The sequence below is a fragment of the Harpia harpyja genome, chromosome 3, assembly GCF_026419915.1.
Source record: "Harpia harpyja isolate bHarHar1 chromosome 3, bHarHar1 primary haplotype, whole genome shotgun sequence".
NCBI classification, from domain to species: Eukaryota; Metazoa; Chordata; class Aves; order Accipitriformes; family Accipitridae; genus Harpia; species Harpia harpyja.
The window spans coordinates 69,328,203-69,352,846 of record NC_068942.1 but is presented as its reverse complement, the minus strand read 5'-3'; the positions used below and the strand labels follow the sequence as shown (position 1 = coordinate 69,352,846).

The 24,644-nt window shown below is 36.2% G+C and overlaps 1 protein-coding gene across 14 annotated transcripts in view; it reads right to left on the bottom strand.

The window, feature by feature from the left end:
- EML1 (EMAP like 1) overlaps window positions 1-24,644 on the bottom strand; it is a 131,053-nt gene that overhangs the window by 29,683 nt on the left and 76,726 nt on the right. For 4 of the 14 annotated variants that reach the window (XM_052783135.1, XM_052783130.1, XM_052783133.1 and 1 more), the window contains exons 3-9: window positions 20,694-20,826; window positions 14,977-15,027; window positions 11,554-11,688; window positions 7,230-7,258; window positions 5,745-5,771; window positions 3,356-3,586; window positions 2,417-2,546 (exon numbers count right to left, since the gene is read on the bottom strand). In XM_052783135.1, the coding sequence (XP_052639095.1) occupies window positions 2,417-2,546; window positions 3,356-3,586; window positions 5,745-5,771; window positions 7,230-7,258; window positions 11,554-11,688; window positions 14,977-15,027; window positions 20,694-20,826 (736 nt within the window). Of the gene's footprint in view, window positions 1-2,416; window positions 2,547-3,355; window positions 3,587-5,744; window positions 5,802-7,229; window positions 7,259-11,553; window positions 11,689-12,054; window positions 12,255-14,976; window positions 15,028-20,693; window positions 20,827-24,644 lie in introns of those variants that run through there. The other 10 variants (XM_052783138.1, XM_052783144.1, XM_052783139.1 and 7 more) reach the window with 8 other exon arrangements.

Here is a 24,644-nt window from a genome sequence, read left to right as displayed (position 1 = left end):
TGCAGCTTTTGTTTCAAACCTCCTGCTTGCCAAGTGAGCTGGTCTCAAACAGATCTGTGCAGACCACCGCTCCCTCCCTGATGTCCCCAGTGCCAATTTCTCGCTCAGGTTTTACCACCTCTGCTCTAGCCCTCCCTCAGGCTTCATCACTCAGCATTTTTGCTTCTTCATGTCTGAATATATCTGATGTGGTCTGAACCTTTTTCGGCTTACCCAGATACCTGCTAACATGACTGTAAAACCCCTTTATGGTTCAGGTATGCCCTGAAATCTATATACATTAGATTTTTTTCCTTCTGTTTCTCATCATAGTCTGCTTTGCCCTTTCCATTTGTCCACCTCACCTGCAATATCTTGTTTCTCTATCCCCATTCTTACATTAGAAAGCATTTCTGGCTGTAATCCCACAGCTAGGCTGATTTGTCCGCTCCAAAGATGTTTTCTCCTACTCCAGCTCTGTTACCCTCCAATCAAACAGCTCAGCTTCTCCAACTTAACGGGAATGAATGCCTGTAACACTGGTTGGTTTTCTGCTGTCTTTGTCTTTCTCCTTAAATTACTTTAAGCTCCTGCTCCCAGCTTTTCTTCTCATCATTATAGTCTGTATATTGGGCATAATCTTCTCTCTTTTTTTTTTTTTTTTAAAAAAAGTCTTTCATATACCTAGTCATTGGTGTAACTTTTAAGCGTGGATATCATGATTGGGTTTAACAGCAAAGAAATTAAAATCTGAAAAAGCTAGCACAGTATTTTTGGAAAAATATGCATCCTCCTCAGTAACCATTTAGGGTTAGTTAGATCACTTTATTAATTCATACCTTTTTTAATTCACAGACAACCTTTATATATAGGATTCTGCTGGGTATACAGACACACACCTGGAAGGACATATGAATATTCAAACTAAAAATAATACTCCATCTGGCAAACATTCAGTCATTTAAGTAAGCTTAAGTGAGAAATTAAGGAGAGTGAAATCATGACCTACTTTAATTATCATTTCTTATAATAGTCTGAAATATTAACTTCAGCTTCCACCTACACACTGCTAATGACAATCTGGTTTTTGTGGTTGGGTTTTTTGTTGTTTCAGCAAGCATCCTAATACTTTGTCCCATATCATCCTTAGGGCCCCTAAGCAAGGGGCACCTTACAATTATAAAAAGACGTCATTCAATTCTATTGTGATACATGGTGAGAGCCTGTACAACAGATTGTAAAATGCTGCAAGCAGTATTTAGCACTCTAATTTCAGGTCTTTTATTAACTCTGTGGATTTTTGGTTTTTTTAACTCATCTTCAGTTATTTCTGTATGCATTATCTATGCAGTTCCAGCAGAGTGGGGTAGAACCCACAAGCTCAGCTGCAACAGGAATAATAAGAATGGTTACTAAATCTGTCATTAATCTCTTGTGAATACAATGGGACTTTTGGAAACTCTCTGTGTGTATTCTGAAACCACATGCAGTTCTATTTATACAACTTCGAAAAAGACTATATGAAGCCTGTCTTCTTTTTTTATGAAGACAAAGCAACTTCCTATTTGCACTGTTTGGGACCCCAAAAAAGTCTTTTTCTTAAAATAGAAAACCTCATGAAGACTTCATCTCTCTAAAGATAGCAGATATTACAAGTAGATTCAGATCTTGTTGTGTTTATATTTTATCTTAAATCATCTATTACATATACTAAGATTATACAAAAATGTCATTTCTTCTTTCAGTAAAGAATATATTTTCTCATTATATTTAAACGTGAAATGTGAAAATTTCTGTATGTAATGAAACACTGATTTCTTTCAAGTTAGAATTCTGTAATTATGTCCACTCACAGAAGTCAGTGGAAAATTCAGGTTGTTCGCTATTTATGGTGCTTAAACACAGTTAAAATCTAAATTCAAACATTATTTTATATATGATATCTTATGAATTTTATTGCTAAGCACCTACCAGTTGCAAAGTGCTATTCAATTCCGGGCTTATTCAAGTACTGAAGTTGATGATAGCATCCTCTAAAGGACAATAGTGCACATTTTATAAAACAGTTTAAAATGACAAATTACTGCTGAGAATGAGCAAAAAAACCTGAGCTTGTTTTATGCATACTATAATTAATAATCACAGCTCACTACATTCTTACAATATGCCTAGTTTAATCTTTAGCTAATTAGCATGCTTCAGACTTAACCTTCAGGCAACATTTAAGCAACATCTCTCTTAAGCTGCCACCCTGTACTTCACAAGGTACACAACAGCAGCCTCAAGAAATTAACACCTATTTTCAATGGAATGTCATTTCACTAATGAAATGAACCTTATGATCTTAATTCTGCTATACTTTAGCTCAAAAAATTATTTAAAACAAATAATTAAGAAATGATTGATTTCCAGTAGTGCTCTAGCGCAGAAAGGATACACCCATTCCAGTTTAAGCCTCTTGGCTGGTAGTTCTACTTTTGCTTCCAAATTGTAAGATTCCACTTGCTCTTTGGGCATGTACATGGTAACAGGACGTCCACGAAGAAACATTTTTACGTATCCTTCCTCTACAAAAGGTCAGAAATGTTTCATGTTACACAAAAAAAACCATCAGTGGAGAACTCCAGTGCTCCTCCATCCCTTCCCACTTAACAGTTTGGTGCATTACAGTTAAAGAATGACATGCAATCTCAAACTTAGAAATCAAGCAGGGTTTTGGGTTTTTTTCCTAAATCATAATCACTAAGCAGAATTTTTTTTTAACATACAAAGTCCCTTTTTCCTCTAAATATTTTGAGCAGCAGAATTAGAACTAAACAATGTCATAAAGAACTACAAAACTGAAAGGACTGAAATAGAAACCTTTTTCTGTAAAAAATAATGTTACAATATTACAGGTTTTAAATGTTAAAAATGAAGGGGAAAACATCAAAGATTACAATTAACGCAGAAATGCCACTTAAAATTAATTTTATTTTTTAATCAATATTTACAGTTGAGCATCAGCATCTAAAGTATTTTCCAACACTCAGTCGCATTCTTTGCATCTCAGTGTAAAGATATGCTTTACACTTGATACAGTGTTAGAGATACATTCGAAATAAGGAACACAAACAATTAGTAAAAGGAATCATGCTGATGTACATGCAGAAAAGATATGTGCTTTAAGAATTACTAAACATTGAAAAAGGAATGACAACATTGACAGCACATTAAAAGAAAGGAAAATGACATACAGGAGAGAAGCTACAAAAACTGAATTGGCTGACAGAAGTAAACATTTCTAGAAGAAATACTAAAAGTAATGTGTTGAACTGGTAAGAAATATTTCTGGGGGAGAGAAGCAGGGATTAATAACAGATCTGGAAGTACTGACTTGGGGACTTCATGGGGCTTATAAAACTAGGAGATCTGGGAAATGCCATGAAGGTCTGACTAGGACTTTTGGGAACTGGCAAGGCCAAAGTGGGTGTCCTGTGAACTTCTGGTGAAGTTTGTCCAGATTCAGAACGTGCTGGCTCTTGCTGCTCCATCGGCAGATCAAGGGGTTCAGCCTTGTTCTCATGCGAATCAAGCAGTTTTGGAGTCAGTGACATCTGTAGAGTTACTAGACAGAATAATCGTGGGCACAGAGGAAATGGAAGGGCAGAAGTAACAAAATCATGTAAATGAAAAAAAATTATACAATTTAGGACTGTTAAAATTATGCTATGAATTGTTAAGTATCAATACAACTATAGCATTATTTTTTTAATTTGAAAACTAAGGCTTTATTTTAATTGGAAATATGCATATGCTACAAATCCTGACTAAATTAATAAAAATTATTGGTTGAACAAATAAACATCATAGCTATGCTGTATTAGCTAAATATATGTGTATTTTGCCTTTAGACTAATTCATTTGGGAAAGAGATCTACCTGATCTGTCGCAGTAACGTTACAGCTAGGGCTCTCTAGCTTCATTTACAGAAATCATACATATAATGAAAACAACAGAAAACTGAATGCTAAAATGAAGCAATAATAATGCTGAAATAATGGTGACAGATGGTTGGAGCTTAAGATGCCTGTTAAAGTGCTAGAATACTGGAATTGTTTTTAAAAATCTACTCCAATAGAACTGTACTGGAAAATAAAATATAGGGGTAGAGCATTAAATAGCAGAGCAATACAGCACTATTTGTATGCACATGCAGCATCTATTTAATGAGCCTGAACCACATGCCAATACTATTGATACTGGTGCACTGGAAGCCAATAGATTTTCAGCAGCGACAACCACGGACTGTGCTTATCAAAGGCTGGGAATGAACAAAACTTTAATTCACTGAACCGCTGTTCTCACCTGAAACTTATGGGACTCATAGAACTTGCATTTAGCCATCTACAGTGCAAGTATATCACTCAAAACTCCTTTTTAGAGTAAATAGGGAGAAACAGGTACTTTTGGACAAATTAATCACGTTTTAAAGCAGATGTCCAAAAGCAAATATAGTAAATTATACCAAGTATATTATAGCAAGTATATAAATTGTGCCTTCGGAATGCCTCTCTCTCTCTACTAACTATGAAGAGGAACTTAGGCTGACCAGGTCAGGCACAGAAATACATACTGTGTATTTATTTCTAACTTTTGGTAATATTAATTCCATCTGTACTCATTTTTGTTAGTAATCCAAACATATTATCTACATAATCAATCTACACCCCTTTCTTTGTACTTTTCTTAACTAAGTTTTTAAGACAGCAAAGTTCTAAATGTGAAGATATAGATGTAAAGACAGACAATCATCAAACTACAAAGACAGACCAGTGGTGAAACTTCTAGACAAATGTATCTTTTACATCTGCAATTTTGTAAATTTGAAAGTGTCACTGAAAGTAACTGCAAAAATCAAGTTACTGAACTGAAATAAGAAGGCATGTGAATGCTAGTAGGATCTGCAAAGGAGACCACTACTGATTGCAGGCATAAAATTGTACAAGGAATACACAGAGGCAGAGACTCTCTACAAGACTTTGCCTTGAGAACAAACATTCTTTGCTTTGTTCAATTTTAGATTTGTTGCAAAGCTGAAAGATGCTGATTAGTGGAAAAACTGTTAGGATTTAGCGATGTCTAAAAAGCAAGACAAATCTGTGATTATATCACAGATATAAACATGCATCAAAAATGTGCATATTTACACTACAATTTAACTAAAGCTTTAGAAAACAATATGGTATGTTTAGCAAATGTAACTCTGCTTTATGACATTGACCAAAAAGCACTGAGAAATTAGTTGGAGGCCTAGGTCTGTTTATTCAACATTCAGAAAAATCTACAGTCTACTCAGTAAGAAAAAGCAAGGGAAAAACCAAGGCTTCTATAATCATGTTAGGCTAACAGCAAAACAGCCAACAAAGGGGCAGTTTCTATACAAATTTCAGTAAAAGTGCAGAACACCATTTCAAACACAGTGAACATCCACGTGTTGCCATATAGCTCTCTCAACATATTTTTTCTAATTCAAATTCTTCTGAAAAAGTCCACAGGAATCTAAATTATAACCCGTTATTATTATTAAAGTACACCTGAGGGTTATAATTCAGTAGACTGTATAATAAATGGTATAATATTTTTGTTTCATTCAAAAGAACTAGGAAAGTTTTAACATTGCAAAAATGTGCGCACATTAGAAAACAGCTGTTTATACTTTGAGCTTTTATCCCACCAGTACCATTTTGCTTCGAGAGCTATGAGGTTTTGGAAGTGAAACCTACCTTTGCAGTGTGTCACACGGCGCTTCCCTTGTGATTACAGAGACAGAGACAGAAGGGCTAGATAAAGATGTGTTTGAATACAATAAACTCACTAAATACCTGCTCTACCAAATGTCCAGTAGTATTCTGCTGGAGGCTAACCTGGTGCTTAATAAAACACTGAGCCATACTCCATGCCATACGTTGGGTAATCACAGTCAAAATCCTCTTCCTCCAGCTAGGGGTTCTGTTTAGTTCTTCTATCATTAAAATACTAGCTTAAGCTCTATTATGCAACTACATGCTTAAAGTAAGTAAAATACCAAGTATAACTTTCTTAGAAAAAAATCATTAATTTCAGTAGGAATTTTGTCCAGGTGAGAAAGGTAGAAGTAGTGTCCCATCTGTTTAATTACTGATCTTTATCTACAGGGAAAGTGTCAGATGAAAAATTATTCCAAATACCTTTGCTTACATGGTGCAAGAGAAGGAGAAATGTTACACAAGAAAAGTATATTCTGTGCGAATCAGAAATTTTCTTTTTCTAAACCAACAGTTTTCATGAAAGTAACATGAACTGTGATTGTATTATCACAAGAGACTGAAGCACATACTTAGTTTTATACATTATTCAGTTCAAAATCAATTACACTAAACTGTGAAGTATGGCTTATGAGCTTTGTTGGATCAATCAGCGCAGTAAACAAAAGATTTTCTACTTTTTCAGCTTAATGTATGATTACTGTCACAGAACTATACCCCAAAATAATACGATATATCTAATAAATCAACAGGGTTTTTTCCTTCCTTATTGTGTTAAAAGAAAGATTTTATTTTAGTGTCCTTGGTTTTTCAGAACAAAAATAAATGTTACATATACTATTCAGCTTCATACCTTTATCAAGACTGTTCAAAAGTTTGTAACTGTCTAATGACAAGGACAAACTCTGCTTTCACTTATACCTACTATTTCACTTCCAAAATCTTTTTGTAGGGATAATACGTAAGCAGGAAAAAATTAAAGTGATTTTCAAATTAAAGATAGACTTCCAAAACTGTAGTAACAAAACACCTTTTTTATTTGTCATTTGACAAATTTTATTACAAGGCATTGGGACAGAGGTGGCATTCTTTAACAGTAGTTGAGGGCTCCCTTTTATGACTAAATTAACATGACAGCATCATAGCTGGAACTTGGTATATGCTTTAATTAACAAAACCTTAATAGTGCTTTGAAAGGGAAGACATACTTGGAGTAAGAAGACATGGTCTTTTTCTTTGCCTTCTTAAGAAGAATCCTAAGTGTAAAATAAAACCTATTGGACCAATAAAAACTCGAGCAAACTGATCAGCTTTTTAAAAATATGTCATCAGCAGCCTGTAAGTATCATGTTCAGATTCCCATACCAGTTTCTAGGCATCCATGGGGAAAAAAAAAAAAAAACAACCAAAAAACTATTGTGTTATCACAGTTGTTATCTGCTTAAAAATTTTAAAAGTTCCTACCTGCACTGAACATTGGTTCCTTGGGTTTGCTGTGAAAATAATGAAGAAATTTCTATTTTAAAAAGCATGCACATACAGTCTGCACATATAAAGGTATCAATATAAAATTAAAAATATAAAAGATATAAAATATTTTTTTTGTGTGTACATATAAATAAAAATACTTTTTCAATTCAATTATTTACAAGGTAAATCCCCAGACAGACGCAGTTAAAACCAGTATACATTGTGGCTCCTTGATGGCAGATGTTAAAACTTTTACATTCAATTCTCCTTACATTCTCAAAACTATAGATTTTCCTCCACTAACTACAAAATCCTCTTCTTCTGCAAAGTTAGTCCAGTTATGAGCAGCTGCATCAGTTTTGGTTTCCAGTCAGTGAGATTTGTTACTCTAAAGCAGTCTACAACTATAATAAAAAGCTAGGAATATATTCTTAACTACACCTCTCTGCATATGTGGAGCAGGGGGGGCTACTGTATCAGTGCATGTGTGGGTGTTCACTTACTTCATGGCTTTGTTCTCTCTGGATTTAAGGAGCAAACCAAAGTTTGAATCCTGCTTTTCCAAAGAGTTTACATAAAACATGGAACTGCCCAATTGCTTCTCAGTGAATGACAGTACTAGGTAAAACCCAGAAAGCACATATCCATCATGATTAAAGAGTCTTCTCTTTCTCACTGCACTGCTGCCTGGAAGACAACCTGAAATTCATTTGTCTTTTTGTCTTGAGAAAATATTTGGCAAAACTTGAGGGGAAAATACATGAAGCGTGTGGAGAAGGAAGAGGCAGAAAAGCTGAGGGGCTCTCTGGATAGTACTACCCTGGCCAGAAGGAAGCAATCTTTTTCACGAAAAGCCAGTCATTTGTTTTCTTTGTCCTTTGCCCCTGTATAATCAGGCTTGAGGGTGTTGTTTCTGATGAAACATGAAAGGGACACAAAGCTATATTATGCAGTTATTTTTCCTCCCAGTTCCATGTTCCTTCTATCCAGTAAGACGTCTGAAATATCAGATTACTGTTGTATGTTTCTTAGGGTGATCTGAAAAGGGTTGAAAGCCCTATCATTCTGATGGAGAAATACTGAAGCATGAAGTATCCCTAGAGCTGTGATGCCATCCCCACATCCGTTCCTAGACTGCAGTTGGCAGATAAAGAGAAACCAAAAAGAGAAACGAAACTGGGTTGGATTTTTGCACGCAATATTTTTCTAAGCGTAAAAGATTCTCTTTCTACAACAGAAGTTGTAGCAAATAATTTTACAGCGTTTTTCCTTTTGCCTGGATTTGACAGTTATATTAAGAATAATACATTTACTTAATGATAAAACCAAACCAAGCCAAAAAGAATTCTATTGATCCTGCCCATTGATTTAGCAACTTTTCATAATATCAGCCTTGGTATTAATCATGCATCAAAATTCATGCTTCAAGCTGGCATACGCGGCCAATCTCATCCATATAAATAGAATGATGTGTTGCCATTGTTAACACCAAGATTAACATTTTTTCTTATGAATGAAGATATTTTTAGAAAATAAAAACTTTATGGGATGGAGCACTAGTGAGAAATGCTGCCATATTAGAGACAAAAGAGTCCCCAGCTCTGAACAGACCATGCTGACTTACTCAAGCTGATCAAGCTAATGTGAAAGGCCGATTCATGACAGTTATAAAGCAAATCATGTGTACTTTCTAATTATACAAACCCTAACCACACACAGCTCAGAAGTCTGGCTACCCTTTTTCTTTTTTGTGAACTTGAGTCACTTCCTACTTATCTAACCCTTAGGAAGGCTTACCCCTGGCTCATAGCCATCGGGAGTTGGGACAGCCCATAGTAGCGCAGGAGATTATGGTCATCTCCTTACTCCTTATGCTTAAAGCTTCTTAAAATGGCTTTCTATAGCACTATGGTTTTGCTTAACAGCCTACAACTCTATATACTTTGAAAAACAATAATTTTACGATTGTCTTGTTAGATTCCTGGCATGCCTTCTGCTTTAAGCTTCATCTACAGACCTGACACAGAATCACATAGTACCATAGAACATCTTAAGTTGGTAGGGACCCATAATTATCAATGATACAAATAATAAGGCTGTGAGTAGATGGTTAAGTAACACCCTCTTCCTCACTCTTTCACACATACAGTTAGCTCTAGGAGGACAGCCTTAGCCCCCAGCATACAGAATCATGCTAATTCTGCTTCTAGTCCCATGACTCTTCCTTTATATTTTGCATGGTGGCCTGGCTTCAAGAAGAAACATGAGGCAAGTCTTTAGCCAGCCTCTTCCACAGGATAAGGACACTCTTCAAGGAGATGAGAGCTGTGGTGCTGAACACCCTCAGGCTGCACGTGACAGGAATCAGGGAAAACTCTCTAACCATACAATGGTTGTTCTCATAGTGGCACCAACATCACTAGTTCCAGCTAAGGCAATCTAACACACGCTCTCGATCAGTTCCTTGGGATACTTGCACATTATTTAAGCATTGCATTAGTTGTGTGCTGGACCTCCTCCCTGAGTCCTAAGTAAGTGATTTCTGATCAATGCTGTTGCTCAACCCTTTGTGGCCTAACAACTGCAGAGTGACATAACCATTGGGTTTCTGTTAGAATAGTAAGGAAAAATAAAAAATGCATCTCAAGTACCGTGATCAACTTTAGAGCAGAAACAATTTCGCAGATAATTAATTATGTCATTATGTTTTTATTTCTCAGCTATTTTGGAATCCATTTTTCAAGTGTACAGTACCTCTATGTAGCTACTAGAAGTCATATATTTCCTTAATTTAAATGGACAACCTAATTAATATTGTCACTTTATTTCTTTAGTTGCTTTAACATATAACTAATTTCAGTTAATTATCACCTTATGCAGATAGCAGGAACTCAGGGGTATTTTCAAAACACAGACTTTGCAAAGCACTGTATTTCGATTTTGACAGATATTTCTCCCACAGCACAACACACACAGAATTCACCTTTGGAGGACTTGTTCTAATGAAATTTATTGTACAAGATAAAATACACAGAGAAAGCACACTGCTTTCTTAATTTTTTCATTATTCCCATAATTTTCTAAGCCTCTCTCAAGTTTCATAAACTTTGCACACTTGCTGTCTTGCTTCATAGCTGAAAACGTAAGCCAGAAAACAAACTATTAATAATGTAATCACCCATATTTAGGCTGTCCATTAGTACACAACAACCTCAGTCACTCCTTACATCAAGCAAAGATACTGAAGGGATGAAAAGGAAGGGATGTTTTGTGCCACACCATCAGCTCATGAGCAGCCCAGTGACTCCCATGATGGCACTGATGCCCAGACAGAGCAGGTAAATTAGGTTATTATGTGATCTTTATTAACATTGTGTTTCTATGGTCACATCATCTGTGAGACAGTGAAACAGTACCATCAACACCACTTTTTGCATCGGAAACTGGAATAGGACCGGTCAAGTGAAATGGCTAAGACTAAAATCTGTCTAGGAAATACAGGAAAGAACCAGTTGACCAATACTGACAATAGTGACAAACCTCAATAAATCAGCTATTCATTCAAGACCATCCTAAGTCTGAAACCCTTGCACAAGACATTCTCTTTTCTTTGGACTGTCAGCAGTACAGAGAAGCATCATCAGAGATACACAGAGATAGGCATCACTTTATTCCACTTCTTTGGATAGCACTTGCACATAAGCCTCTCCTTCCACTTCTCATTAATCTGACCCTCGGACTGAGGCAGTCATTGCTCAGAGACTGGCTGGGCATCTGTCTACATGTGGGAGGTGGTGAGTAATTGCCTTCCACCACTTGTTTTGTTTTCTTTTCCTCTTTCCTTCACTTATTAATACTGCCTTTATCTTGACCTATGAGATTTTTCACTTTTGCTCTTCCTATTGTCTTCCCCGGTCCCACTGGGGGAGAGGGACTGAGTGGCTGTGTGGCGCTTAGCTGCCAGCTGGGGTCAATGCACCACAACCAGGAACTTGAAGAAGTACATTTCAGGAACTTGAAGACCAAGGGAAACCACTAAGATAATGGAAAAGGCATGTTTAATAATGACAAACTTTTCCAGGCAACTCAAGGTTCTCACATTGTTTATGGTTTGGAAATAAGGCAAATAAATTTCATCTAAATTTGAAAACCTGTTTTATTTGAAACATTTTAAAATATATTTTTGTCCAACTGTTGAAGCTTTAAAAAAAAAAGCTCCCAATGTTTGCTAAACTAGGGAAACTAATTTCACTAAAGAAACTAATTTCATTATTAGGGCAGTAGGCAGAGAAAGGAGATGATATTTCGATAACATTACCTTTCACTGTTCTTTTTACCACTAGATGAACTGCTGGTGGATCCAGTGCGGTTGCGACTTCCTTTGGAATCTCCATAGCTTTCCCTCCGACCACCTGGGGACACACGCTCAGCTGAACTGGTTCTCTTAACAGTGCTAATAAAAAGAGGAGCAAGTTTTACAGTGGCACTTGTAAAAGCACATATCTCTACGACAAATATTTTTGAAAAACTTATCAAGTAGAATGCTGACCCTAAAAATAACTACAACTTTGTTTTTAATCATAACTTCATTTGTTAAAGAACCTACGTAAGAGTTTTGCTGAGTACCTGCTGCAACAGAGACAAACATACTGCTTTTTCCTTAATCATAAAATAGAAGATGGGCTAAACCAATATCATAGAGTAAGTTGCAGTATCTATTTTCCAGGTCACATTTCAAATCTCTGACTACCACTCCACACTTCTCGACTTTTAGATTCTCTTAATAAGAAGTGAAAGATTTAAAGAGAAGGCATATTACCTGACAGCTCCAGCCAGACTACAGAGAATGCAGAAGTAGGTCAAAATTTGAGCACGTGCAAGCTAACTTTTTGTCTTCATTCAGTATCAATTATTCTGTGGTTCAAAGCTAGTTTTAACATACCCCAAAGTGCAATTAACGGTGAGCTAGCCTGCAGCTTGTCAAAAATGTATGCCTCCTACTTACATGTATGAATAGATTAATTTCCCCACATCTCCTGACAAGGGGTTTCTCAAAGGCTTAAAGCTTGACTTACTCTCTCACTCTTCAACCATCCTTCCTGCCAAGATAGCTATCAGGGAGCTCTTGTATGACTTTATGGCACCCCTTAGACATCCAGCTCTCTCTGATGGAAAAACATGAGCCAAAACACAAGCAGTATTGCTTAGTAAGTTAAGAGAAGCCCACTCAAAGCTTACACCTAATAGGAGACAAATTACTGTGGTTATTTGTTAGTCCAAAGCACCTCTCCCTAGAGCAGTGCTTCCTAGCAGGAAAGGGAGCAGCTAAGGGTGAGGCCCTGAGCTGGGCAATGATTTTTACTTTGCTGCAGTCCCTGTGCAGCAGAGAGGTGCAGGCAGCATTACCCCAACCAAGGCAGGAATCACCCCCACAGCAGCAGCTGAATGACAGGACTCGGTGTCAGGGTCTTATTTCCCCCTACCCCAGTCCTGTGCTGTTTTCTCCCCTCCAAAGAGCAGAACAGACATCCCCTTTACCCATAACATCCCCAATAACTAAATGACCACGTTCAACAGCTCTCTCACCCCAGAAGCCATGGACATAATGATCGCTTTCAAGCTCACACCCCTCTACCCAAATCCCAACCACAAGCTCCCTCCCTTTGTGAAAACTTCAGTTCTTTTTGTTCTTGCTCCTTCAAGGCTCAGTCTCATCCCAGCCACCCTTTTTACCATCGCCAGCCAGCTCCCCCTTGACATCCGTAAACCCCCAGGGATGCTCTGCTTACCATAACGCTCATGTCAAGCATCCTTGAGGACTATTCCAAACCTCCCCCTCAGCCCCTAACAACTATCCCTACCCTGTTAATTCAGTCAGCTCCTCCGGCTCTGTCCCACTTTGTGTGTGGTGTAAGAAAGAGAGGCATTGGCTCTTCATAACTAAAGAGTTAGAGGTAGACTCTTCTGTCTGGTCAAAAAATATTCAGCTTATCAACTGTACACCACCATTGATACACTAAAAAAAAAAAAAAAAAAATTCCTGCTCCCTCATGTCTTTTTACCAGCGAGGAGGGGAATGTTTCAACACCTCAGCTGAGGCTCAGTTACAGAAACGACAGGAACAACCGAACTTTGCAGAGTCTTTCTGCAAAGCAGCCGCCCTTCTGAAAGGAAGGAAGCCCCCATCCAGGGGGAGCTCTGCAGAGCAGATGCATGTTAAGATGCATCTCAGGTAGCTTGACAAAAAACTTTCTGGAACATGTGATGGTAGGACAGATGTTCAGTGCTGCGTTTTTGTATTAAAACCAAGCACGATTCAAATGATTAAGCTGAAATTAAAAAAAAATTTAAAAATACTGTTTCTGTGGAGAGAGCAAGCAGAATGCGGTTACACACAGGCACAGAACAAATACATTCATAGGAGAAGGGAAAAGGCAGTAAAAAGAATTGAATTCTGTCTTCATTTCAGAAATAAGTGTCTCCCATACTAGCCTAACACTATCCAAGTCATCTCAATGTCAAATGCATGAAAAAACTCTTCTTGTAAATTAAATAATATACTGTTAACATTTAACTGTTCTCCCTGCATCTCATGACATCATCTGATTTAATACTACTCCAGTCAAAAAATAAAGCCTTGATACTGAAAATGTTTAGTCCACATAAAATAGCTTTATTAGCATGAGTCCTTCCACTACCTTATATACAGTACTTGCATAAAAATCCTCTCTGTGATTTTGCAGTATCAAACCTTTACTTTGGCATCTTTTCCTGGTTAAGGAAAAGAATAGGCTATATCAGCCTACACGGAAATGAAATTAAGGAAATCACCAAATTATACTAATGTTAGAAAAAATGTAAGTTACAGAAGCAATTTTAAATTAATTTTAATATTGCTTGGGGTTTTATTTTTATAGCTATCAACACTCAAAAGATGAACTCGTGGATAAAAAACGAATGGGTGGGACTAAACCTTAAAAGTGTAATGCTATCTTCTTTCTGAATAATGAAGTCTCATATCAGTATAAAAACTACTTTTACCACAGGAACAAAATTCTTTTAAGCTCTTTTGGTTTATGTCCGTTACTGCTTAAACTAATTAGCAATGGTATCTTCTGACAAATTTTATTTTAAACTTTCAACAACAACAACAAAAGCCCAGTAAGAAGTATTAGCAGGTGGTTGGAAAAGAGGATTATAACTCCATTATATTAACTCAGTTTTGGCATACACACATTTTGGTAGCTATAGCGTTAAACACCAGTGATTATATCCACGGCTACAGTAGATACACTGTCACCTGAAGAGGGATTTAAACCAGAAAATATTCATTTAACTTACAGGTTTGTAAGAGTATAACTGGATTCCAGAATTTGGCTTCCACATTAGTGATATGAAAGGAGAGCTTTTTCAGTTATTTAAAAAGGTAACATTTGATAACACAATTTTTAACTTGTTTAAGACAGCAATGTGGTCTAATGAAACATCCTATAATAAAAATTATGTTAGCATGAGATAATGCAGATACCACAACTGAAATTATTATCTAAGTTTTGCAATGCATTTATCAATGATGAGAAAGTTTTAAATGTACTTCTGAAAATGTTAAAAATGGGAATAATAATTACAGTTCTACCATGTTAATGCTTGTACTAAACCAGCCACTTTCTATGTGTTGAACCGAAACAGAAAGGAAAAACAACTGAGCTTCAACACTACAAAGCTATTAAGGATCCCTCACCTTAGAGCAGGCTTTTTCAGTTTGCATGCATTGAGAAGATTCACAGACCTGCTTAATCCAGATTGAGAGGTGCATAAACAAAGCAGAATAAAAAGTGAATGCAACAATAAAATGTGGAAACAAGACATTTAAAACAAACTTACATCAAAAGACATAATTGCATGCTTTCAAGATATGAAGTCACGTGCAAGAGTTAACAACACAGTGCTTATTGACTCAGTTAGATGTTTGATCATTTCAAACCATACATTTAGGAACACCAATGTATCTTTGAATGACAAAATCTCAGCAATGCTCCAATATACTGACCATTTGTAAAGCAACTCAAAAAAAAAAAAATTAAAATCAAAGAGGCTATCTGAAGAAACAAGACAGATGATCCAGCTAGAAGACAAAGACTATTAAAAAAGCAACAATAAAGACAAGAAAATAAATCCTCATATATACATACATATACCACTGCATAGCATGTATGTTTCAGATGGTTGCATTACTGAATTGTGGTGAACAAACCTCACCAAGATTAAAAAGACCATATATTTAATTACCAAAATTTGGGGGGTAAATATAAAAGATTTTAATAAAATAAATTTTAAAATAGCACACAATGCTCTTAAGACACTAACTGATGATATTAATAATATTTTGAAACTTGTCTAGCACTATTTCTGACCCTCATTTAAATCAATTAGAATAAATTCAAGAATAACATATGACTTTAATTTCATTATGCCTTTGAGCAAAATGCACTAACAACTTTAATTGTTAGAGATATAGTGAAGTGGCATAATAGTTTTGCCACTCGAAGTTCAATGGAGAGGGATTTCTTTTTTAATTTATATTCTGTTTATTTTAAACCATTTTCTTTCAAGTGTTAAATAGAAGACTTAATTGAAGGTTCGATACAGAGTTTGTGTGTGTGCCAGTTACAAACCATCGCTGCCCCCAGAACAGAACACAGAACATTAATTCCAGGCGACTGAACAATTTCCTAGGGGCCATGTGTTTAGTTTAGAAGAACAGGAATTTATCATATTAAAGTATTTTATTCTCCCTACAAACAAAGCTCTTTATGTTTTCTTTGTTCCAGCTTCTTCCTTTTGATCTCCATTGTCAGAGTTTTGCACCATTGTAATACTCTGCAATCTGCTGGGGGAGAAAGAATGACTGATTGTCTCCTTTTGAAAGGCAAAGTATGTGCTAGCCTGCAGCCTGCAGCAGCATCCCTACTGGGAAAGGTACTGTCTGCATTCTCCTCCCTTACTTTTTTTTTTTTTCTTTTTCCCCCTCAAATAGTGGAAACAAAGCTATCCTAGACGAGTCACAAACCCCTAGATTTTAATAACGAACACAAAACACTACTACTGTGCGCTGGCCAAACTCCAAATACAAATTTAGTGTTAAGCAGTGAACTTCAAGCCACATTACATGAGAAAGGAAGAGTGCAGGGGGAAGGAAAAGTTCTGCTCATGATACACTAAACTCATCTTATTTTGAATGAAAATTTCAAATAATTATTCTAAGCACAAAGTTCAGAATAAAAATATGGCAGCATTCAAAAAGGTGGTACTCAAAACAGCTTATACACTTCTACAGTATAAAAGTAGTAAATACAACATTAAATTTAAAATCAAATCCTCTGGGCAAAGGCTTTTTGCGAAGATGACTTGGAAACACTTTACAAAGGCAGGCAATTCTTGATTATTTATGTCAGGTGATTATTCAGCTCATTGCAAAATCACTTCAGCTCTGCATTAGCTGGCTTGCAGGTGGAAGCCATCCAGCTGTGTTCACATGGCACCCCATCACCTGAGTGCAGCAGCGCCTGTTGGTGCTGGACCAGAATTTTTGGTCCCAGTATTACCAGGCTTTCTGTCTTGCATCGTATTACCACTACATACTTTTATAATCCAATTGACCTACGTTTTGGGTTTGTGCTTTTGCTCTATTCAGGTTATTTCATTCCTTCCTTAACTTGGATAATTGGGTGTTGACTATGAGAGATCTGAATGCTGAAGGGGGGTTTGGTGCCCTCAGTTCTAACTGAAGTCAGAGTCAGTTGAGGTTACTCAACATTTTGCAAGATCTGGATCTAATTATCACATTAGGCCCTATAACAACCTACTGATATCCAGAGGCACACATTTTACATATGGAAAACCAATATGCATAGAGGTTAAATGATTTGCATAAGGTCATTGAGAGAATATGTGGCAGCACTCAAATAAAAGCCTGCTAGTTCCACCCTTTCAGCCTCAAGCCTTTTTTATTACCTCCAATTTTATATTCCTGCCAGAAGAAGTCATTTCCATTTCAAATATTAAATGGGAAATCAGAAAATGTAGTGAACTCTGAACCGCATCTCCTTGGTAATCCAGCAAGGCAGATAAGCCATATACCAACCTGTGGGTTCAAATGAATTAACCAACACATTTAAATACAGCTATTGTATGAAATGAGATTGTGTGTGCAGACGTATCAGTAAGCACATCTATTTCTAAGCAGTGGAATGTATGGATGCACACTTGGTCCCCACGGAGATTATTTGCATGTATTTATATAAATATGCACGACATGCTCTTTCAAGGGACAGACTAATGTCATTTCAATTGGGCATCATACACTTCCTAACCTAAATGGTGAAAGTATCAAAGAACAGAGGAATCAGAAGTTATTTGTTTGTAATCCCCCTTCTCATAAGGCTGTTCAGTAAAACATTTGGGAAGGACTCCATTCACCTGGATGTTTGCCTCTCTTGAAAATATGGTCGCAGGTAAGAAAAAAATTGAAGATGATGCTTTCTACTATAGTAATCCTAGCAGATGTTTGTAATTCCCAACAGCAGACCAAAGGTTTAGAAGATAACTCAGAAAAAAATACAATTTTTTTTTCTTTCTTACTTTTTTAAACTTTTTTTTTCAAATGTTACCTTTTTCGTATTTTGAAAAATTTCAAATTTTTCAATTCTGCACCTATGTTGTATAGGAAAACTATTAAAAGTATCCAAGCAGAAATTAAGTTTTAAAACATCCATAAACATTTAATACTATTTAGAGCTGCTATGCCACATTACCATATTTTGGACTAAAGAATACCTACAAAGTAGCAGTAGTTTTGGAATCAGTTTATATGAAAGGAGCACTATAAAAACATGACTGCTTAGCAGAAATCAGAACTAAAAAAATTATTTAAAATTACATACCATCTATAAACTGTTCAACACCAAGTGAAGTTTTTAACACAAATAAACAAGTCCTACCCCTTAAAAAAAAAGGAAGCTATTTCATCTTGCTGATGTATTTCCATTACTGTTTTATGCATACACACATACAGTTCCTGAAGGTAAAAGGGTCCAGTATAAATACGAAGCATGAATGAATTCATCTTAATGAATGCATAATGAATTAATCCACTTGAATATTTGCAAGAAAGCTATTTGGAACACTTAATACATCATCTTTGAATACTGAAGATTCGGAGCACGATTTACTATAAAAACATGAAATCCCATCAGTTATTTTAAGGTTCATTATCAAATGATAAGAGTAGAGAATAATTAACCAAAAAAAAGGTTTGTACCGTAATTCATTGGTGAGGTCCTTACCATTCCACTCTCTTCCTCTTGAAGTATATTTATAGGCAAGGCACAGAAATATACTTTAATATAATTTAATAAAAAATAAAATTAAAGAACAAAATTTGCATATTAAGGATAATCAATACAGAATTTTAGAGCATTTGAAGGGAACAGGAATTCCACAGCACCTGGATTTATAACTGCGTTTCAAAGGACATGGAATAAGCCTGCTCTCCTAAGCACTCTTAGTAAGTGTCCATCTATTTCAGCAAAACTGCCCATTTGTATTTTTTCTTTTCCAAAACTGAATATATATTTTCATACTGCTTATTTAAAGCACCTTCAGTCTAGCCTCTTCAGCAAAGAGAAGGGATAAAGCATAATAAAAGGACATTAAATCCTTATCCTGTGGAAGATATTCTCATACAGGAACGAAGACTGTCCAAAAATGCTCTCTAAGGATGCTCCTTAGGGACTTCCCCACTGGCACTCCGGGTATCCAGACTGCAGATGGGTCAGGTGGAAAGGCTGCAGAGTCTCACTTATCTACAGGGATCCTGAACTAGGATAATGCCTACAGGCTGCAGGCAATACCTCACGGACCACCTGAATTACGCAAAGGACTCTCAGAACACAGAAAGCATAGGTATGACCTTGACCTGCATTTCATCCACCCTACTCTGGGACAGAAAGTCCTACGCTGAACCTTCGAGATGGAGTGTAGAGACTCAAGAATCACACCCTCTGTACACAAGTCTGCCAATGCTTGTGCTCTCGTGTTTTATAATTACCACTTGAAACTTTATTAGTGAGAATGAAATTATGAGAATTATTAGGAAAAAATAATTTGTAAAGAACAAATTTCTTTAAAAATTCAGCACGTACAAAATAGTACTCCTTATTAAACACTAATAAATTTTCTTTTTTAAAAGGCAAGTTCTTTCACCCATTTTCAAAATTCTGATAATGGAACAGTTTATACAGTATTTGCCTTCCTCCTCTTATCTTAAGGGCTGATTCAGGCCAACATGCCAAAACCTACAGCTGCAGTGAGCCGCAGTTCATAGGAGCTCATAGGAGTTAATTTGTGCAACACAAACAAATATGGCATTTTCCAATTTTAATTGTGCACAGTATAGCTTCTCTCTTCTCTACAAGAACAAAACCTCAAGTTTCCTGGAAAATCAGTCCCCTTCAACACAGTATATCCTTAGTAATCATCTCCCCTTTAAGAAAAAATTCTCTTTACAAAAGAGACCTCAGATCTTAGCAGGTTAATGCTCTCATCTCCACAACTTGCCCTCCTCAGAGTTGACAGCATCATCACTACAAAAAGCTGAGGATGACACACAACAAAAGAAATGTAAAAAAAAAAAAAAAAAACCAAAAAACCAAACCCAAGCTATTATCTTTTATAGGCAAACCATACAGCAGATTAGCACCACAATAACTGTCACATGTAACTTGAACTTGATGCACCCGATCCATTGCGTTCCTTATAATCTAGATATATAAAACATGTAGCCCACTTAAAACAACTAAACACACACAAAGCAAATTGAGAGAGCAGTAATTTTTAAAAGGACTTAAATACTTGCTAATGGTAAGATATCTTAAGACGGATGTTTTCATTTGCATAAATATGTGCTAGGCATAGAATTTCACCCCTCCCTGAGATGCTTCTAACATTGCACATGCAGTTTCTATGATAATTTTTAGTGAGAGAAAACCACCAAAGGTAACATACTGATTTGTAATGATAGCACAGTTTCTCTACAGACTACATATTTTCTACTAGCTGCTAAAAGAATTCTTGCACTACTTTTCATGTCATGCTGTGCAACAGCACAGTAGAAATGCTTTATTCTCTATATGCTAGACGGTAGTAACAAGAAAATAACACAAACCAGTAGATCAAGCATTGTGCATTCTTCCAATATTCATAGTAATAACCTTAATTCTAATTAGGACAAATAAGCTTAAAGCCTCTTAGAATGAAATCCATCTCTCCTTTTCCTTCCAAACTAAATATTTAGACTGTTGCTTTGCAAGTAAGAAAAACTACATGTCTAGAAGCTTAAAAGAGGAGATATACCATGTTTTCAATTTTGCAATTATATGGTTTCTAATAGATGCATACCTTTTTGCTGCTGGTGATACAGTTTCCTTTCTGGTTCCTGATGGAGAAGGTAAAGAGCCACTTGGTTTCTTTGGTAACACGGTTCCATTATTAACAGTAGTCCTTAAAGGCAGGGTTTGTACCAGCGGTCTTGCTGTAAAACAAGCATAAGATGAAATCATTGTTTTCATTTGCTTTTCATTTTTCTCCCCAGCAAACATTAGAATATTTAAAAGTATCTGTGCAGTATGCCATTTTTGTTTCACTATTGCCAAACTCACCATAGATGAGGGTTTTAACAAGGAAGATTTTTTTATTATTATTATATTATAATATAATTATATAATAATAGTATCAAGCAAATCATCTGCATATGGCTTAAGCACACAATTCTACAACCTCTCTCATCTGTAAAACTCTGTCTTAGTTCAAGGAGCTTACTGGTAAGTGGAAAGGTAGTCGTTGCCACCGAAAACAATCCTGCTCTCTCACAAGAGCATCAGTCTCTTGCCCACCTGGATAGCATTCAGAGGAGTGCTAGAAATGAAAGCATGTTGCCATCTCAGAAACTCCTGCTCTTCACTCCTCAACATTCTTGCAGGTCTTCCACACGCAAATGATCTATTAAGAAATCCCTACTGCCCCAAAAAGGTCTTCTTTCAAAGAACGTGGGCTTACGTTTGACAGAAAGGAATTTTACCCTTCAGTCAGAAAAAGCAATTGAAATCAGCAGAAGAGTGAACTTAATGAGCTAACATTATCTACCTACGTTCTCCTGATCAAATGTTGGCTCAAAAAAGGATATACATATCATACCTATAATTAACATAAGAATAACAGAAAAGTCCCATTCAAGTACATTAGAAATTAGCTGCAAAAACAAACACTGGTTAAAACTGCAAGCAATAAGTACAAACATGAAAACTACAGTGGACCATAGCCTAAAAACACAGACGCAAACATAACTAGTGCTCTCTCTGCAGCAGGGAAGAAAGCTTGAATCACTTGGAATTTGACAGAACTTTATCACAAGCCAGCTTTGTAAAGATGCCAAAAGTCTCTGGGATCAGAGAAACAACACCTGAGAGAAGGCAGCAGTCACATGTCACTTAAGGAACACAAGATAAAATTTCACTGAACTTGGGAGAGGATGGCAGAGAGAATACCTATGAAATGTTCTTCGAAAAAAGACTGCTGAGAATAAATAATCTAAAAAGCTAAACCAAAATATTAACAACTGTATACAGTTCTAGGTTATATTATGATAACTTCTTATTGTAGCACTGACGGCAAGCACTTATTGACTTGTTCCCCTGAAGTTTTCATATATTGAACAAAAGAAGATAGATGTGAAAGCCTGCGCCGTGAGAAGATTAGGTCAGTAAATATTATGGTCTACTTGGGAATGCAACTTTCAAGACAAACTTTGTCTTGAAACTTCGTTAGAACATACACTTACTTGTTATGTATTCATCACTCATTTGTTCAGAGGAGAGAAATTTAGAAAAAACCTATATGGAAATACTGAAGAAACGAGGCTTATTTGGCTTAGAAGACTGAAGGATGACATGAGAACAAGTCAACAAAGAAAAAAAGAAGAAAATTTTCTCCATGCTCACTGAGGATCTGAGATCTTATAACCACAGAAGATTGACAGGGTGAGACAGCATCATTCTTACTGAGGACAGGAAGAGCAAGCGCTCTCTGATTTTATGGGAAGCTTTAAGGAAAGGCTAAACAAGACTTAAATGAATTCGTGGTGCCTTCCAGCCCTGGCTTCCAGGATGTATTTTAACAGACTAATGCTGTCTTTAGAGCTTATACAAAACACCTCAAATTTACTGTACTTTGGCTTCTCATGCCTCTTTTTTTTTTTTTTTTTTTTAATTAAGGGATTCAGGTATCATGATCCTATTTACTTCTACAGTTTCCATTCTTCCAGATTAAATTGTTTCTACAGTTTCATGTTGGATGCTCTGCTGCTTGTTTTCTGACTAATTGCTGCAATGCTGTAATTAATCTGTATGTATAAAACTGATTCTGTTGCATACTACAGAATCACAGATAGCTACAGTTGAGCAGTTGTGGACTTGTTTCCTGACAAGATTTCTGTAGCTCACAAAACTTCAATGAGGCGTTGAGATCACAAATTAGAACAATAATTAAAGTTAAATAATAAATGATTAAAATATTTTCCTTCTTTAAAGCTATATAAAAAAATGCCTATTAAAAAGTAGCTGGAGTGAACTAGTTGGAGTGTATTTACTCTCCTAACTTTATTAAATCGAAACTAGCAGCAGCCAGGAATAAATCGTGCAACCTTTAACAGAGGTTTTGCTTCAAATCCAGCACCAACCCGGAACCCACGCTTCTGCAACTAGAGATTTAAAAATCTAGCTAGTGTAGAAAGCAACTTCATGAAACTCTTACACAGCACACAGAAAAACTATACATTTTTCAGTTAATCCACTATTTACTCTGGAGCTATTTAGTTTTATTTACAACAGCTAGTTCACACCAGTGGTAACTGACATAACAGTCAAACAACCCCACACATGTCATTGCTGTTAGAAGTCAGTAACTCAAACAAGTTGGTATTATTGCTTTGTCAGTAACATTTATTTTGGAAGTTCTGTTGCTTTGAGATCTTACCTGTGGTAGCAGGACTGACATGTTTATCAGCCTCAGCAGCAGCTTTTTTAATCATACTCTGATCTATGGATTAATAGGGCTGTTAAGTTTACAAACAAACCAATAATTGCAAAAGGAAAGAACAACAAACACAAGTAAAACAAAGGCAGGAAGCCATACTGAACTCCGCCAAGTAGTTGAATTACATAAGGAAGGGGGAAAAAACCCACCCAAACAAAAACCCAAAACACCATTAGTGAAGGAGCTCCGCAAATGGCCAAGATAAGCAGCTCACTTTCCGTGATGTACGCTGCTTTTAAGCTGCCTAGCTCAAGTCTAAAATAAGAACACAAAGACTGAAAACAAGCTCAAGCTTTTTTCCATTATAGGTTTGAAAGCCTGAAACTTGAAATCTTTAAATCAATTTTAAATCTGAAGTACTCAGAAAAAATGTAGTCTTCGGTCCCATGAAACTTCTTGTTCCAGACTTTAAATGGTACATTGGGGATCCTGTTTTTCCAAAGTCACAACCTCCCCCTGACATACACACACTTTTAATCCTGATCTACTTCATCTATAGATCAAATGAAAGAAGCAGCATACAATAGGCTTCAAACCCCAGTTTGCATGGACAAGATTTTTGTGACACTGTGAGATCAAATTCCACTTTTTACAATTCTAAATGTGCAATTAGTCATTAAATGATAAATGGAAAGAAAACAGATTGAGTCCATGCAGCCCAAGGGGTTAAAACACTAGAAGCCAGCACGCCAGTTTTGCACATCTAAGCAAATCCCTCTCCTAACAGTCTCTATCAGGAGCCTCTGTAATGCTATTCCAAGTTAAAATACTGAAATTGAGCTTAGTCTTATGCCAAGTAATTGTGTGCAATTCGTTATAAAGTAGTTGTGCCTACTATAGGAAAAATAGGCCATCATGTGAAATGTATCATACTTGACAAAGCAGCTGGAAGAAACAAATGATCAGGCAACTTCAGATTCTATAAAGGATGTTTAATAAGGCTGACCATACACTAATGATACGACTAACATAGAGTAAAATTAAAGTTCTTTACATAAATTGTTACAGTAGCAACTACTTCCAGAAATTAGGTAGATTTAGTTGGCAATTATCAGGACTTATTTCAGTAATTTGTAGTGAAAGAGCAATTGACATCTGTAGTCCTCCATTTGCATTATCACAAAGTAAAACTTCTTACACTGTCATTTCACACACACACACACAAACACACACACACACACTAAGAAGTATCCATGCCATATATACATTTAAGAAAAAAAAGGAAAAAAAAAAAAACAACAAAAAAAACAGCCATAGAAG